The sequence below is a fragment of the Fonsecaea erecta genome, assembly GCF_001651985.1.
Source record: "Fonsecaea erecta strain CBS 125763 chromosome Unknown Scaff2, whole genome shotgun sequence".
Lineage (NCBI taxonomy): Eukaryota > Fungi > Ascomycota > Eurotiomycetes > Chaetothyriales > Herpotrichiellaceae > Fonsecaea > Fonsecaea erecta.
Genome location: NW_017387245.1, coordinates 2,688,420 through 2,704,540, shown reverse-complemented (window position 1 = coordinate 2,704,540; position 16,121 = coordinate 2,688,420). Strand labels below are relative to the sequence as shown.

Below are 16,121 nucleotides of genomic sequence, written 5' to 3'. Positions count from 1 at the left end.
TGTGACATTGCACGGAAGTCATTTTGGATCCTGTCCGAGGATTGGCCACAAGAACGTCTTTCCAACTGATGTTGATGTTGCCTGTGTATCTGGCTCTTCATCGTAGGTCAAGGAGTCGATATTGAGATGGGTTGTTGCCGGCTCGTCCTCGAATCGCCGCTTTCTCGGTTCACGGCCGTCGCTGCTTTCTTTCGTCTTTGTCTTCGCCTCTTCCTTTGCCTTGGCTGTTCTTCTCTCACTCAGCAGCCGCTGGATTTCGGAGTGGCGGAACATCTTGATCTGTCCATCTGTTAATGTTCGTTCGGCGCCATCTTCGTAATAACCCAGCACACCGTCGTCCTGGTTGTCATTGCCAGTGTCAACGTCAGGGCTGGACTCGGACTGGCCGACGGGGTTGTGTGGACGAGCAATCAGGTCGGGGATTGGTTGACCGGAGAAATGGGCAGCGTGGAAAACCTTCAGCCGGGCTATCTCCCATTCCTGAATCATTGTGGCCGATGAAGGTGTAACAACGAATATGGCAAGCGTGTCGTCAATGGGCACAGAGGTGACGCCACTCTTCCGCAACTACGGCAGCCCCTCGGCCTTGTGTGTGTTGAGTATTCAAAAGAGGATGGGGGAGCCAATCAATGAGGGAAGATTGCAAAGGCAAAGGCGGCGACTGACACGGGTCGTGAGGTTAGGAGAGAAACGACAACAGAGCCGGTGGTCTTGCGGTTGCGACACGTAAGCAAAGAACTAATTGGTTGGTTTGTGCCGCAAAGAAGTCGGTGAGTTCAGTGTGTAACGGACGAAAGGCGGGACGATGTCAATAAAGAAATACGAGGGGAGCCGGCCATACTCGTAAGATCCTACTCGGACGTAATTCTAGGTGAGGTGTCACCATCACCGGTATGATTTTTACTCGCGGCTGACATAAAGGGCTGGCGCCAAGCAGCTGGAGGAATTGAGGCATGTGATTGGTGGTAATTAACCTTTACCTTCTTGGTTACAAACTGCTGTCTCCTTCCGTTCCCGATGAGTAAACACTATGTCGCAAACGGGTAAAATGGATCATCGATATGCATCGTTTAAACACCTATCCGGGCTAAGTCCTGGATTAATGTGACTGGGCCATTATCTGGGTTCCTAGACCTTTTCCTGATACAGCTCCTCCCTGTCGTCGCGGACTCGCAAAACACGTAGCAAAGACCCTAGAACATCGACAAATACTATGATTACTCAATACATCTTCGTCCAGGGGGAAATACCTCGTGTATGCGGATTCTCGCTACATCGGAAATAGTGATAATCGAAAGGATGGGGGCTAGGGGCTCATGTTGCGGATTATGCTGAGAAGACTATAAAAGACCAGGCATGTGTGCTCTGACATTCCTCTTCTGACCCCAAGACACTCCCAAGGACAGACTCAAAGCATTTGATACACGTATCAATCCAAATTCTACAGCGCTCTTCGCAAAGACAAACCCTCCCAAATGGCTGCCGAGCTCATACTTCTGACCGGAAGCACTGGTCATGTGGGTTACCGAACATTGATTGAGGCTCTTTCCAAAGGCTACAGAGTTCGGGCTGCCGTTCGATCTGAGAGCAAAGTTGCTGAGATTAGGGGTGCCAAGTCTACTCAGCCATACCTTGATCAACTTTCCTTTGTCATCGTCCCGAACATCGAGAAGGAGGGTGCCTTTGACGAGGTCGTCAAGGGTGCGGATTACATCGTCCACATTGCGTCGCCTTTGCCACGACCTTCCGACGATGTCGAGGCCAACATCATCCAACCTGCCATCAGGGGCACGCTTAGCATTCTGCGGTCGGCTCTGAAAGTGCCCTCGATCAAACGAGTCGTCATCACCTCCTCCGTGGCGGCTATTTCTCCTGACGACAACTCGCAAGTTTACACCTCCGACCACGTCGAACCAGACCCCCAAGGCCCATATCCTCACGATTTCGCGGCTTATGTGGCCAGCAAGAAGCTCGCCTACAACCGCACCCGAGAGTTCATCAGCAAGGAAAATCCCCATTTCGCCGTGATCAACATCATGCCTACATTCGTCATCGGCAAGAACGAGCTTGCAACTACTCCCGAAGCCGTTATCGCTGGCTCCAATGCCCTTGCATTTACTCCGCTCCTGGGAAGACAAAATCCCAATGGAATGCCGGCAGCTACATGTCACATTGATGATGTGGCGTATGTCCATATTGCCTCATTAGGTCCCAAGGTCCAAGGCAACCAGAACTTTGGGGTCAACTACGACGTGAATGGCGTCAAGTGGGACGATGCCATCGATATTGTCAAGAGACATTTCCCTGAGGCTGTGGAGAAAGGTGTATTTCCTCTCGGGGGCAGTCAAACTTCATTGCCTATGCCATTTGATGCAAGCAAGACCGAGGAAGTCTTCGGCATCAAGTTCAAGAATTTTGAGGAGCAGATTGTGAGCCTCGCGGGCCATTACATCGAGGTAGCTACAGCGGCTTGATGTGGGCAAGGGACACCATGGTGGACAGCAGTGAGGGGTGGCTATTAGTGGCGAAACTTGCTTCTCTGAGACAAAATCCATATAAAAGAGAGGTATACATAGAGACAAGGTGCTCGGCAGTGTTTACTCCGAAGCCCACCAATCAGTTCTGTACATGGCAACGCAGTCTGGCAATTCCTTGTCCATTGCGTGAACATGCTCTCCGGCGTGAAGATTTTTTTGACAGATATCAAACAGAATAGTCCCTGCTCTCATTTGCCATTGAACTCGTGGGTATAGAAACAAGAATTAGCCAACTTGCCAGGTCCTTTTGCTTGCTTCGGAGTCTGCATCCGTCCCCATTTCGTGACATCACTCCATCCAGTAAATTGGGGAAAACATGCGATGAATTCATCCCAGTTGATATCACTCGATTGCATATCCCCTCCCAGGTGCTTCGCATAGCTTTGCATAGCTTCAAAGCAGTTCAAACGCTCTCCTGTCCCTGTCCCTACATTAACCCCCTCTCACCAAATGAGTCCGAACTCAGAAGATCCCAGCTCTGCGATCAACATGTCCGCCGCGGCGCGTGCAATGCTGGGCAAAGTCCACAAACTGGTGCCGCCAATGTTGGAGAGATTCCACAAAGGTCAGCTTGGTCGGGTCGCTGTCATCGGCGGCAGTGCAGACTACACGGGCGCACCCTACTTCTCTGCCATGGCATCTGCACGGCTGGGCTGTGACATGTCCTACGTCTTCTGCGAGCCTTCAGCAGCCCCGACAATCAAGTCATACTCGCCAAATCTGATGGTGTCACCGATCCTCAGATCTACAGCGTCCATAACTCAGGCACAGAAAGAGCAGGAACCCTCGGGAGAAGAGCTCGCCAAACCAATACTAGACATGTTGCCCAGGCTGCATGTGCTGGTCATTGGACCCGGCTTGGGAAGAGATGTTGTGACGCAAAAGCAGGTCAAAGCGGTCATTGCCGCTGCGAAGAAGCATAACCCCCCCGTCCCTATGGTGCTCGACGCAGATGCCCTCCTGCTAGTTCAGACAGACCCGGATTTGATCAGAGGACACAAGGAATGCATTCTGACCCCCAATGTGATTGAGTTTGGCCGTCTGGCCAAGTCGGTGGGCATGGATAAGAACACTGGAGATCCGGAGAAGGCATGCCAGGAACTCTCCAAGATACTCGGTGGGGTGTGCATTATTCAGAAAGGGCCAGTCGACTACATATCACAAGGTATTGACACCACCATCTCCGAGTTCCAAGGTGGTCTGAAACGCTCCGGTGGACAGGGTGATACCTTGACGGGTTCGTTAGGTACGTTACTTGCTTGGCGAGAAGCCTATCATGAGAAGCTCTGGGACATTGGTGAGGAGATGAGCCGAGAGGAAACGCTCTTGCTGGCGGCGTTTGGCGGCAGCGCCATCACGAGAGAGTGTTCACGGAGAGCTTTCGTGAAGAACCAGAGAAGTCTGCAGGCGAGCGACCTTACGGAAGAGGTGCATGAATCATTCTTGACCCTCATTGGGGAGCCGAGCCCAAGCCAGGTGCCGAAACAGAATCTGTGAAGCGGTCTGGGTAGTTGAATCAGACACATGTATGTAGAAACACAGCCGAAATCCCGCAGTAAATATGGGGACAGAAGATAACAATCAATTGATGGTGTTTCGTTGCCTACGGCCACTTGCATGTCCGTGGACTTGAGACAGCCACGTCAGGCTCGAATAGCCCTTATTCTCTATATACAATGCCACGGCCAAAAGCTCCCGAGTAGTCCCAGTAGCTTACACATCGTAAACGGAACCCTTCTGTTTCTTCAGCCTCTCTACCCTCTCTTGTTCCACTTCTTTATGCCTCCCCTCATAGTACTTTGCCAATGCAGAGAGATCTGCGGTGCCTTGTCCAGCAGACACGTTCCAGGGTGAACCGAAGTTGAAAGATCTAAGAAAGCTGGGTCAGTGAAATTGATACAAGAATGAGATCCAGGTGTGGAGAGGTCTACATACTCTGGAAGTCGAAGAGGAGGGCCGGCAGGATCTGTCGGCGTTGCAGCGAACAATTGTCTGTCTGCCGCGGCCTGCTCCATCATGGTTGTATGTATCGCATCTTTTCTCAACAGCACCTCTCTGCCAGCATCATATTGCCGCACAAGACGGGTCAGGGCATTGTCTCCGGGGGAGCTGGCGATCGAGTAGACGAGTATCGCAAAAGGTACGGAGCCAATGGCAATGTAGAATCCCCTCTGTTCCCCCGAGAAGTGTCAGTCCTTGTACCGCCCCCTTCAACTTTCTGTAGGAGATTTCTTGCTCACGCCGAATCCTTCATGTCCCGATCCACCCGCGACGTGGAGAGCGCTCTCCCCAGAATGATGATGTGCATCTCCATGACCGTGGCCAGCTTCGTGTCCAGCAAATCTTCGTTGCGGACGTTGCTGGATAGCACGCCTCAAGGGACGAGCTGCAGCTCTCGCCCCTCGAGAGACAAAAGACATGATTGTGTATGCTGCAGCGACGGAAATGGGGTCACGAGGGAACTGTTCTGCAATGTACAGTACTTCATGTTCAACCGGCCGTCAAACTGCGGTTATACTGACCGAGCTACACGGCGCCAAGAAAATTCGGCCCGCCAATTTATCCGGCCCTCATACGTCCAATCTCAACATCCTCCCACTTTCCACACCAATCGTACTTGGACACGATGTGGTCTCGAGTGAGCAGCGTCCTATCAACGTGCCGGGTTCAAGAAGCGAGGGCACTTTGGTTTATGCAGTCTTGTTGATTATGTGGAGTGCTCCAGACTGACTTGTCGTCACCTTAGTCGGGCAGCAAGCTCCTGTCCTGCAGCCGTTGACGCCCAGTCTTGAGACGAGCGCAGCTCCTGATACTGACCTTGCTTCCCAGAGTTAAGTGTTTATGACTCAAATGACCTTTTATTTTGCTGTACCCTTCCGAGTTCAATATCCCCGACCCTTTTTGACGGTCCTTTCTGTTCCTGTACAATATTGTACCAGTATTTGTTGTCTGTACATCACTGGACGCCCTGAATATTTGGAAAGGGGAAAAAAAGAACTTTAGGTCATGGGTACCTTTGGTTTCGTTTTCTAAGATAGGGTGACCGTAAAAGGCTGTGTTCTTTTGCTATTTATTCTCTCATTTCAGCACAATGTCGACGTCTGCGTATCAGACAAATGCTAGGCCTCGAGGAAGACCTGGGAGCTTCAGCGAGGCGTCAGAAAAGCAGACTCGGAGCCGAGCATCAAGTTCGGCTTCTGCAAAACTATCCAAGACGTTGTCGAGGACTCTTGATGAGGTCTCGATCCCGAGAAACAGCCGTTCCAACTCGCCGGCTATATATTTCCACCGGCACAGGACGCTCGACTCAAAGTGGTCTGATCCTGTGGTGGTTTCATCTAGACATTCGGCAGTCTCGTTGAGATCCGATAAGACCATCTCGTCGAGAATGGAGGATGACACCCTTCTTGCCCCGAGCTCGCCGACCAAGGTGAAACCCCATATCATCCAAAGTCCCCATGATATCCCAAATACATCTATAGCAGATGTACGTCCTCTATCACCTACGAAACCCTCGATGACCGCTGTGCCGGAGGCAGGAGAGCTTGTTGGATCTTTCGCTGGAAATACAGAGCTTCTGCAAACTTCGCAGGGTCTTAGTTCGAAAAGCCAGTCGTCGAGATCGCTTGCGTCAATGCAGCCAACAGTTTCTGAAGAAATGAATATCATTCCTACGCACAAGACACCGTCGTCGCCCCAAATATCCACGTCATCTCCCTGCGCTACTGGCGCTGCAGAGCCATGGACGAAGGGGTCGAAGTCGCCAGTGCACGAAGAGACGGGCCCGGCGTCCCCAAGAACGTCAAAACCGTCTTTGCACGAAACCACAGCTGTGCCTATGGGCACCACATCAGTACCCTATCCTTATGATCCACTGGTTGCCCCAACTCCACAGGGCCCGGTAGTTTTCATACAGCCTACGTTTGGCCAACATCTCGTGGATCCGGCAGAGAGGGATGTACCTTTCGGGCCGAGTCCTACGTTGACGTCCGAGGGTACCTATCTTCATGGGTATCCGCATCACGGTCGCTCACCCCTGGCATCACCTCCTCTGTCACCCTTTCTTCAGCAACCTGCTGGTAGTCCGCCCCCACCGGGCATTCCGTTCCCACCGCCCTTTCAATACCATTACCCTCATCCGTTCGTAGCTAACCCTAATCTGCAAGTCGCATTCTACCCGCCGCCTTTCACTGGCCCTCCAGCGCCATTTCCACATCCAGATACTATTTCTCGATCTGGCTCTGCAGCACCAGATGATGAGCGGTCAAAACTCCTTGAGAAAGTTTCAAGTGTTCTGCCTGATATCAATCGCTTACTGCATTACTATCAAGAAAGTCAGGGGCTTCTATCTGAGAAAGATCTTCTCGTTAAACAAGCCGAATCACAACACCATGAAGAGGTCGCGAAGCTGAGAATTGAATTGAGCGTCTCCAAGGAAGAATATGAACGCATCATAGGGGAGCAAGCCCGTGAGAATCTGAAGCTGAAGAACGAGATCACTGAGCAAGCTGAGAGAATCTCACTTCTTGAGGCTTCTTCTCGGGATCTGGCTAAAGCGAACGAGGAGATTGCCAATCTGACTTTGAAATGTGAATCCTTGGAGAATGAGGCCGAGAATAGGAGGGCCATGAATGAGCAGCTGGCTGCAGAGAAGGTGGATCTAGAGGACAAGGTCGAAGCTGTCAGAGAGCAGCTTCAGGACGAACGGACACAGCATGAACGCTCACAAACAGACTTGATCCAGGCCCATGAGAAGCACACGGCAGAAAGAGAGGATGCTCATGTCAGGTTACTAAATGAACACAAGGCTGGCCTGTCAAAGCTTCAGCTCGATCTAGCAGGACTGATAACGAAGCATACACAACAGAGGAGGGATCTGGAGTCCGCACGTGCAGTCATCTCCGAGCACGAACAGACCTTGGCTGCCAAATCCAAGGAGCTAGCTGATTTGGCCCAAGCTCACAAAAATGAACTGGACGCGAAGAGGAAAGCGGTAGAGGAGATTGCAGAGCAACATAAACAAGAGATTGCAGCGTTGACACAAAGGTGCGCTCAGATGGTGGAAAAGCACAAAGACGAAATCACCGCTTTGCGAGAAGGTCATCAAAAAGAGATTGGACAAATACGAAAAGCAGCCGAAGGACGATTATCAGAGATGATCACCAAGCACAAGCAGGTTGAAGCGCAGCTTCAGGCTGAGCTGAATACCTTCCGCTCTACAGTCGAAGAGCTTAAGGAAGACCTTGAACAGCAGCGCAACGCCAATAACAGCCTGATAACCGAATTGGCGACGGCACAACAAGCACATCAGGCACTTCAAACCACACATGATATGACTAGTCAGCAACGTACAGAGTTGGTGGAGTCCATAATGTGTTTGAGAGACAAGCAGGCTCAATGGCAACGGGAGAGTGAGCGGATGGAACGCATTCTTCAGAGCCTAGGACAGACAAGTTCCGGTAAAGGAAAGGATGACGAATTCTTGTGAGTGTGGCACGTTGCGCTTCTGACAGAGACCGTTCTCATTCTTCTCCAGGTCTACATCGGGCGCACGCCGCTGACAGGTAAATGTAGTGTCAGTGCTTTCAAATCTCTAGCACTGTCAGTGGAAAAGGTATCCGAACAATTCTTTCAGGACCAGTCTTGTTTGAATTCTGCCCTGGCACGAACGGTTCAATCGAGCAATCTTCCTGATGTGGCAGGCATGACGACGCCGGCCCGGACTCTTCGGTCTCTCATCATTCAGAATCAGATATTCAGCGTGCTACATCAGAGGATCTTTCAGCCATTCTTATTTCCATCGTCCTATGATGAGGGCAGCAGTCCCGGTCTAGAGATGTGCTTGTCCAGGATATCAAAGATGATCAGTGCGAAGAGCGTCCACCGAGAAGCAATCTGGAGAGCAATCACGGTGCGGGCTCTCTATACCAGTCCATATGGGCGCAAGGCCGCAAGCACAGTTGCCACATCCGCCAGCAAGGAAATCGTCGACAAATTGGCGTCTATGACATTAGCCGAGCATGTTCCAGCGTTAATAGAAGCCGTCCGGTCGATTGCCAAGGCAGCAGTTGAGCTGTGGCGTCAAGTGCGAGTCGAATGGGCAGCTGTCCGATCCAGCATGGGTCACAGGATACTTGAGATAGAGGGGATATCGAGTCTAACTGATGTCACACTTTGGATCCGACCACATATCTTTAGGGAAGGAGCCAGGACTGTCGACGACGACGGGCGAGACTGCGGTCCACTAAGGAGTTCGTCGGCGGCAGGTTGCATCTACCTTCAGGGGACTGGCCTGTGTCACGATTCGCCCTTGGTCATTGCAAGACGTCAGGAGCTGATGGCAGGCAACGACAGGCTAGGGTGAAGCAGGGGCATTGTACTCGGTACAATGCTAGCAAAGACGTTGTACAGAGCTAGCTGCTACACTCCCACAGATGTCATTATGTGGTGCCCATGGGCCAAAGCGGATTATGGTGCTTTGGTGGATACCCTGCGTGAGGCCCACCACAGTACTCGATGTGAAAGGCGAACTCGTTGAAGCTTGGGGAATGGCTGCTGGCGATTGGACAAGTTGTAGGGGAAGTGGGAGAAGAGTCTGCCCATGATTCTGCCCCGGGCTAGTGAGATCGACTCTAACGATCCCTGTAGCGAAATCCCAAGGGCAGTGCTGGCAGCTCACTGGTTTGTGGGCTCGTAAGGCTGATTGGGGGCTGTGCCACTCCCTGAAGCTTTGCAGAGGTCCCCTCGTGTTGGGGGATGGTTCCTTGCATCATACTGTATAATCAGTATTGCCGGATCTGCCTGTGCGTTTTCTAGTCGCTCTTCAATTATACTCAGTGCAGATGACGATAAGGATCATGAACTTGCCCTTATCGCACCCCGAAAGCATGAACAAATCCCTCGTGGTCGGGATGGAGTAGTGGATGGTTCAACGGCTCCCACAGCTTGCTCGTCCTGACCTCACCGGCTTGGGAAACCAGCTTGTGGCTTGTCAGGGCCCTGTGTGGAACGATATCGTGGGTCCCTGCAGCCACCATCCCCCTTCGATTGGGCTTCGGTCGAATCAACCCTGGGCGCCTCGACACTTGTGGTGCCTCTAATGCGGCAGCTGAAAAAATAGTGCCCTGCAAACCTCCAACAGCCGACTGGCATGGCTGTGCTCGCCATCCAGGAAAGGCCTTTGGTGCTTGGTGGGCTTTCCATCTCCATCTCCACCTCCATCCTCCTCCCCCAAGAAGAGAGGCTTGTGTCCTCCGCCTGCGCAAGACAAGAAAACACCTCCACCACCATCGCTCTACGAGTTCAACCCACTGTCACCACGACCCTCCCCTGATAGGCCTTCCTCTACCTGACTTTGGTCAAAGCCTCCTGCGGATCACACTGCTTTGAACCTCATCTTGGACCCCAAAGTCCCTCATTCCCGCTACGCGCCAGCGGGCACTTGACACCGGCCGACCTGCGGTTGTATTCATCAGGCTGTCTCCTGCCCGGAGCAGTCAGTGCTTGGGTCGCGAACCATTTCTCTCACACTCACGGCGCTCGTGCCTTTTCCACAGCCCTGTCTATCACCCCTTTGCGCGACCAGTCACATCTTCCTCTTGATCTGTCCGACCACATCAGGAGACACAACGAGCAGGTGCCACGGATCCTCCAGTCCTTCTCGAGCATTTCCCTCTTCCTCTTAGGGTATTCTTCATCTTGACTCAATCTCCTCTATTTCCCTTCCTCTCGAGTCTCGACATACCGTGGTGCGATCCAACGGAGCAGTATATCCATAGCGTCACGAAGATCGGCAGGCAGCCGCAGTCTACTGCGCCTCATCTTCTGGTTCTCTAATCGGAACAACTTCATTCTAGGACATTTGGGCTTCCCCTCCCTTGGCCGAACTTTTCCGCATACTCAGATACCTGCCCTTCATCACGATAGCCTTCACAGCCTCACAATAGGCGGATCATCCGCCTACCATGCCTCCGACGCATTGATCATTTTGGCCCTATCAGATCGTCCCCACTTGGGGATCGAGCAGAATAGGAGGAATACGTCTCGCGTTCCTTATCACACGCTGCAGATTCAGGACAAAATGTCGCACTCTTACACCAATCCCTACAGTTTCCAGAAGCCCGGACAGCAATCTCCGTTACTGGCGACTCCATCATTTCATCGACCGCGGCAAACACAAAGTCAGCAACACAGAGCGAATCCCTCTATGTCCAGGAGTCACCACTATCATGCGAGTATAACGTCAAACCCGTCGCAAGGAACACTGGAAGTGGGAAACGAACCAGATTCGTGGCCGCTGAGTGCCCAATACAATCTCCCTAAGGTGTCGAGTCCTGGGTCCTTGCAGCCTCTCGCTGACGGTTACAACCTCGACGAAGATACGTCCTACCGCGAGTCCTCCTTTGATGATTTCTTGACGACCGAAGCATCTTCCGAGAACCCTCTAAGCGAACATACTACCCCCCAAGAACAAATCTGGGAGCAGCTTTTCTTGTCGCAGGACACCGCACAACCTCATATACTGAATTCGTACGGGTCGAACGACTTCGAGGCCGCGCAAGTAGTTTCTGAGACCTCAGATCTGCAAAGTTATTTTCAATATACCGAGGAACCGCTGCCTAAATTCATCTCTGGAGAAGAGCTGAGAGGTTCTGAGAATTCCTCAGTTGTATCATCTCTTCCTCTCCCACTGCAGACTCAGCCTGTTGGCCATCAAGAAAATCAATCAATGGACCGCTCGAGCACCCCTCACAAGAGAGGAATCTCTCAAAGTCTCAAAGTGGATACGACCTCAAACCACACGCCTTCTCCCAATAACAAGGTGAACTCCTGGCAGCACACGTCACGCATACGTGCACCAAGTCCCGTCGTCATGGTGTCCGTCTATGAAGCTTCTGGCGTGAAGTCAGCGCATCAGCAGAACCACATACCTACATCTGCCAAGCGAGGCCGTGAGAGCGAGTCCTCTGAGAACGATGACGAATCTAGCCATAATGGAGCAGGAGCCAGCGATGTCGATGTGTCTCCATCTCATCTAATGCCTCCTGATGCTAACAATCTAGATAATTCACGTGCTACACCAGCACAACGCCGCGGGCTTGATCCGCAGTCGAGGAACGGCGAAACGGTGCCTTCGGCGAAAGAGCTTGAACAGCAGCGCCAGATTGAAGAAAGAAACGCTGAGGTTCAGGAATGGCTTGTCACAAGTGACGCCGGCAGCGGACCCGAAGACGAATCTGGAACGAAGGCCTCTCGTCGGACACCCCAAGGGGTGAGGCGGCGAGCTCACACCACGGAGGGCCGTGTAGACGCTCTCGGCCCGGTATACTCAGACCGGCATATCCCTGGGCCCGGGGTCCTAGTCGACGAGGAATCGGACGACGAGTATTTTGACGACGCGTCTGTAAGGTCATCGGTCAAAGAAGAATATACCAAGCAAGCCGTGCAAGCCATTGAGCATTATCAGATGGAAGGCTCACCGCGGCTTTCGCCACATGCTCTCGAAGGCCGCACGTCGACTGATCAAACCGAAATCCCTCCCCTTGAAGAACCCACGACACCGGAGCAGCAGGAGCCGCTGCCTACCCAGTTCTTCAGGCGAGGCCCATGGCAAGATCCTGTCCGGGGTCCTATTGTTAGCACAAAAGGTCAACCCAACACGTCAAACGCAGCCGCCTACAAATTCAACGAAGAAGCCGCAAAGTGGGAAACTGCCTCTAGGGCTGCCACGTGGGGAACCGGCCGCCGCCTCAGCGAGAGCGAAATCAATTCAATCGTCGAGGGCCGTCAGATGGGACAGCTGTCCCTTTCGAAAGGAGGCCGGGAGCGAAAGAGTAGCCTCCTCAACAAGGCTCGGGGCATTTTCCCTCGACGCAGCAGCAGTAATATCAAAGAAGAACCCTCGACAGAGGACAATGAGGAACTGCCACGGGGCCACTCTCATCGGAGCTCTGTTGGAAGCATCAAACCTCAAAGGATGCCGAGTTTTGGTAAGCCCAAATCACCTCCTCTGGACACCGGCAGTGCCTTGCTTGCCATGACTGGTCAGCTCGCAGCCGTCGGGCGCGGGAATTCGGTGGCCCAAGATTTCGATGCCTCCAAGTCAACACGACCCTTGCAGGCGCTGAAGACGCAGCGTAGCAAGAGCGACGTGACCAAGAATGCAAAGTCATCCAACCCCGGACTGGCGGATTTGTTGACCAAGCATGGCGGACCGCCCATGCCGACTCTAGCATCCCCAATGTATGAGCGCGAACCCATCCTGGCCGCACAAGTTATCGACAATGAAGACGCCCATGTGGACGATGATGAGGACGAAGCAGACGAAGTGGCCATCAAGATGGATCTTGAGATCCGTGTGGAGGACATCAGGCCAACAATCGAAGGTTTTAGAGATCATGCCCGAAAACTCAATCCCAGATTGGAGCCATATCTGATCGACCGCATTGGGCAAGAGCAGATTCGACGCTACAAGAAACTGATTGAAACCAAGATCAAGCACACTCGATCGGTCCAAGTGACGCACAAATGCGCTTCGGGCAAGTTCTGCCTTGATCTCGGTGGTCACGCGACACCTCTCGCACCACGGGTCAGCTCCAAGGATCCAGACACGACACTGACCCAGTTTCAGATCAGCAACCCTGCGGACGATGAGGTGGATGAGTCTGGATTCACCGACGGGGTGGTCACGCCGGCACTATTTCCTGTGGGGATCCCCTTGCCGCCAGTTGCACGTCTCCCGGCCGAATTTGAATGTAATCTCTGCTTCAAAGTCAAGAAGTTTCACAAACCGTCGGACTGGACTAAGCACGTGCATGAGGACATCCAACCTTTCTCCTGTACCTTTCCCAATTGCTCCGAGTCGAAGTCGTTCAAGCGCAAAGCAGACTGGGTTCGCCACGAGAACGAGCGACACCGGCACCTAGAGTGGTGGCAGTGTTCGATCCAGGAATGCAATCACGTTTGTTACCGCAAAGACAACTTTGTCCAGCATCTGGTGCGGGAGCATAAAATGACTGAGCCCAAGGTCAAGCGTGGTTCCGGGAGCAGCAAGAACAAGGCAATCAATAGCGGCTCGCAAGAGGACAGTGAGGTGTGGCGGATGGTGGACAAGTGTCGCGTCGAGACGGGAAAGCAAGCTCGGGATGAAGCCTGTCGCTTCTGTGGCAACGTGTGTTCGACATTCAAGAAGCTGTCGGTGCACATGGGCAGGCACATGGAACAGATCGCGATGCCAGTCCTACAGCTGGTGAGCATGGCGGAAGTCTCGCCGGACACCATCGTGAGTCCAATTGATCAACCGCCAATGATGGGGTCGTCGTTCGGCACCATTCCAGGGGCGATGAACAACGCGGATGGGAGCAATCTCTCACCATATCCTGTCAGTGTGACCTCGGCCTACCAAACCTCATCGGCGGGACAGTCACCGGCGTCATTGCATGTACATGCCCAAAACGGAGGGTTTCCACTCGACCAGGGATACTATAGCCCACATGCGTTGACACCGACCGCGCAGGGCCCGATCATGACGGGTGGGTATGGAGCTACGCCGCACTACGCTCATCAGTCTCCGGTCTTCATAGGACCAGGTCAGATGGAAGCGGCGCATCAACATAGCCTATCGCCCCAGAATGCGATGGTGGCGCCCCGGTCTCAACCAATGGGCTCCGGGTACGAGAACGTGTTCTACGACTCGACAGGGGCGATGTACTCGCAAGCGTCGATGCAAAACATGTATGGGAGCGCGCAATCGATGCCGGGTTATGGCCTGGGCCAGTACGCCTCATCGATACTACCGGATCAACAACGAGGTGGACATAGCAGTCCAATCACACTCGAGGGGCGAGCAGGGCTGGGCCTACACACGGGGTTGAACGCACATCCAGCGCAATCGTATGTCTACGGGGCTCCGGGAACCGGGGGGACCGGTGCAGACATGCATTTCGCATGAAGAGGTTGGAAATTGTTATCGGATAGACTTTTTGCAGAGTGAGGCGGCGAAGGTGCGGACAGGGGTCCCGATGCAGGAGGGCGGGTGTGAGCTACCATTTGACACGTCCTATTTTGGAGTAGAGGAACTTCCGGACTGCTTTGGACGGTAGTTCACCTCTTTGTTCCGAGGGAAATATGGTTGGAATCTAGATACCCATATGATGTTCTGAGTTCCAGGGATGAAATCTGGGTTATGATTGGCATGACAAGCTGGCAGTGATGAATGCGATGATTTTGAGTTTTGCAACTTTGGATTGGTTTCTGGAACTTTTGGAGTTTGGAAAGTAATGGACTTTTCGGAAACTGGGAGGTGAATGGGCCAGTCAGCGTCGAGTGTAGACGAGCAGTGACCCGGACCGTTGGTGGACGTTGGCGGGCGTTGGTGGGGGATACCAGGGGTGTGATAGTAACAATCCGAGTCACGGTATGCCCAGCTTATAGAGGCCACACTCTATTCCGAGCATACTGTACGCAATACCTGGGTGTATACTCTGTACCGAAGCACGTATGACCAGGTTAGTAGTTTTGTGGTCGTTTTGTGTCCGGGGTAGTTCTGTCTCTCTGCACAGTACAAATGGTCTATGGCGAAAGATACCGAGTAGCGGTACTGACAATACATGCAGCCAAAATCCCGGACAGCAAAAGGCAGCCACTAACTGTAACCGGTCAAAAGCAAGGCACACTCGCAGGTCGCGGGCCACTCAAGGGGGTCTTTTATTGGCGTTTGCTCGATCTAGCGCCAAGGCGCCTGTCTGACCGGTCAGCGTGGTTCTGTTACTGGAGGTCACGAGCCAGTCACGAGCCAGTCGTACTCATCGTCGGGTGTGTTGTCTGTCTGGGCTCCGTCATCCAGCGTCATTTTACTTTTTCCTCCCCGGTTCACTCCCCCCACCACCACCACCGTGTGCAGCACCACACTCATACAACTCTCACCTCTCTCACACACCTGTTCAACGACCACCCCTTCTGCCTGCTACACCGGTCGCTTCGTGGCTTCATTGTGCATTCTGAACGACAAAGTGGCTATCTTCTCGATGGTTTTGTTTCATTCTCATTCAGCAATGACTCCTCAACTGCTTCCGCCATTCCCGTTAGCTGCTGCTGTGATCCCAGCTTGTGGTTGACCAGCCCGTGAGTCCCTCTCCCATCGCTGCACCGCCCCCATCCATCCCTTTCCGAGTCCACCAAGTCCCGAGTCCCAGGTCGGTGCAAACTCTCTCCCTCGCCCATCGCTCCTGTCTGATTCTCTTCTGTCCCTCTCTGCTCTTTCATATATTGACAGATAGCCCCCTTCTTCCAGCATGGAGATTTGGTCTCCTTCATCCGCCTCATTTTCTGTCGAGTCGGGCCAAAAGAGACTGCAATCAGGCTGGCCAGCATCCCAACCCACCGCCTTGCTCATTCTGATTGGCTACGCCTCCCTCTCCTGTTCATCAGCAATGCCATAGGCGTTCTTGCAAGCCTCAAGCCTGAACCAAACCAGGCGGTGTTCTCGAACCCATCATTGAACCTTCCTTGACCATTGCTGGTCGTGTCACCTCTTGTTTTGTGTGGCCTCGCTTGTTTCCTTCTGGACTTGACTTCGTCCTTCCA

General features: G+C 52.9%; 6 protein-coding genes across 6 annotated transcripts; 4 read left to right on the top strand and 2 right to left on the bottom strand.

Annotated features, from left to right (window-relative positions):
• Positions 1–18: 18 nt before the first annotated feature.
• Positions 19–489, bottom strand: AYL99_02736 (hypothetical protein; the record flags this gene model as incomplete). The annotated part of the gene is made up of 1 exon (XM_018834252.1): positions 19–489. The coding sequence occupies one exon, from the start codon at positions 487–489 to the stop codon at positions 19–21; it is 471 nt and encodes a 156-aa protein (XP_018696876.1).
• A 986-nt stretch (positions 490–1,475) lies between these two features.
• On the top strand, positions 1,476–2,474 carry AYL99_02735 (hypothetical protein; the record flags this gene model as incomplete). Its single annotated transcript, XM_018834251.1, has 1 exon — positions 1,476–2,474. One exon carries the CDS (start codon positions 1,476–1,478, stop codon positions 2,472–2,474), a length of 999 nt encoding a protein of 332 aa, XP_018696875.1.
• Positions 2,475–2,987: 513 nt separating this feature from the next.
• On the top strand, positions 2,988–4,034 carry AYL99_02734 (YjeF family domain-containing protein; the record flags this gene model as incomplete). The annotated part of the gene is made up of 1 exon (XM_018834250.1): positions 2,988–4,034. One exon carries the CDS (start codon positions 2,988–2,990, stop codon positions 4,032–4,034), a length of 1,047 nt encoding a protein of 348 aa, XP_018696874.1.
• A 216-nt stretch (positions 4,035–4,250) lies between these two features.
• On the bottom strand, positions 4,251–4,957 carry AYL99_02733 (hypothetical protein; the record flags this gene model as incomplete). The annotated part of the gene is made up of 3 exons (XM_018834249.1): positions 4,251–4,407; positions 4,473–4,708; positions 4,778–4,957. The coding sequence occupies 3 exons, from the start codon at positions 4,955–4,957 to the stop codon at positions 4,251–4,253; spliced, it is 573 nt and encodes a 190-aa protein (XP_018696873.1).
• A 671-nt stretch (positions 4,958–5,628) lies between these two features.
• AYL99_02732 (hypothetical protein) lies at positions 5,629–8,901 on the top strand (the record flags this gene model as incomplete). Its single annotated transcript, XM_018834248.1, has 2 exons — positions 5,629–8,021; positions 8,112–8,901. 2 exons carry the CDS (start codon positions 5,629–5,631, stop codon positions 8,899–8,901), a joined length of 3,183 nt encoding a protein of 1,060 aa, XP_018696872.1.
• Positions 8,902–10,617: 1,716 nt separating this feature from the next.
• Positions 10,618–14,487, top strand: AYL99_02731 (hypothetical protein; the record flags this gene model as incomplete). The annotated part of the gene is made up of 1 exon (XM_018834247.1): positions 10,618–14,487. One exon carries the CDS (start codon positions 10,618–10,620, stop codon positions 14,485–14,487), a length of 3,870 nt encoding a protein of 1,289 aa, XP_018696871.1.
• Between the last annotated feature and the right edge of the window lie 1,634 nt (positions 14,488–16,121).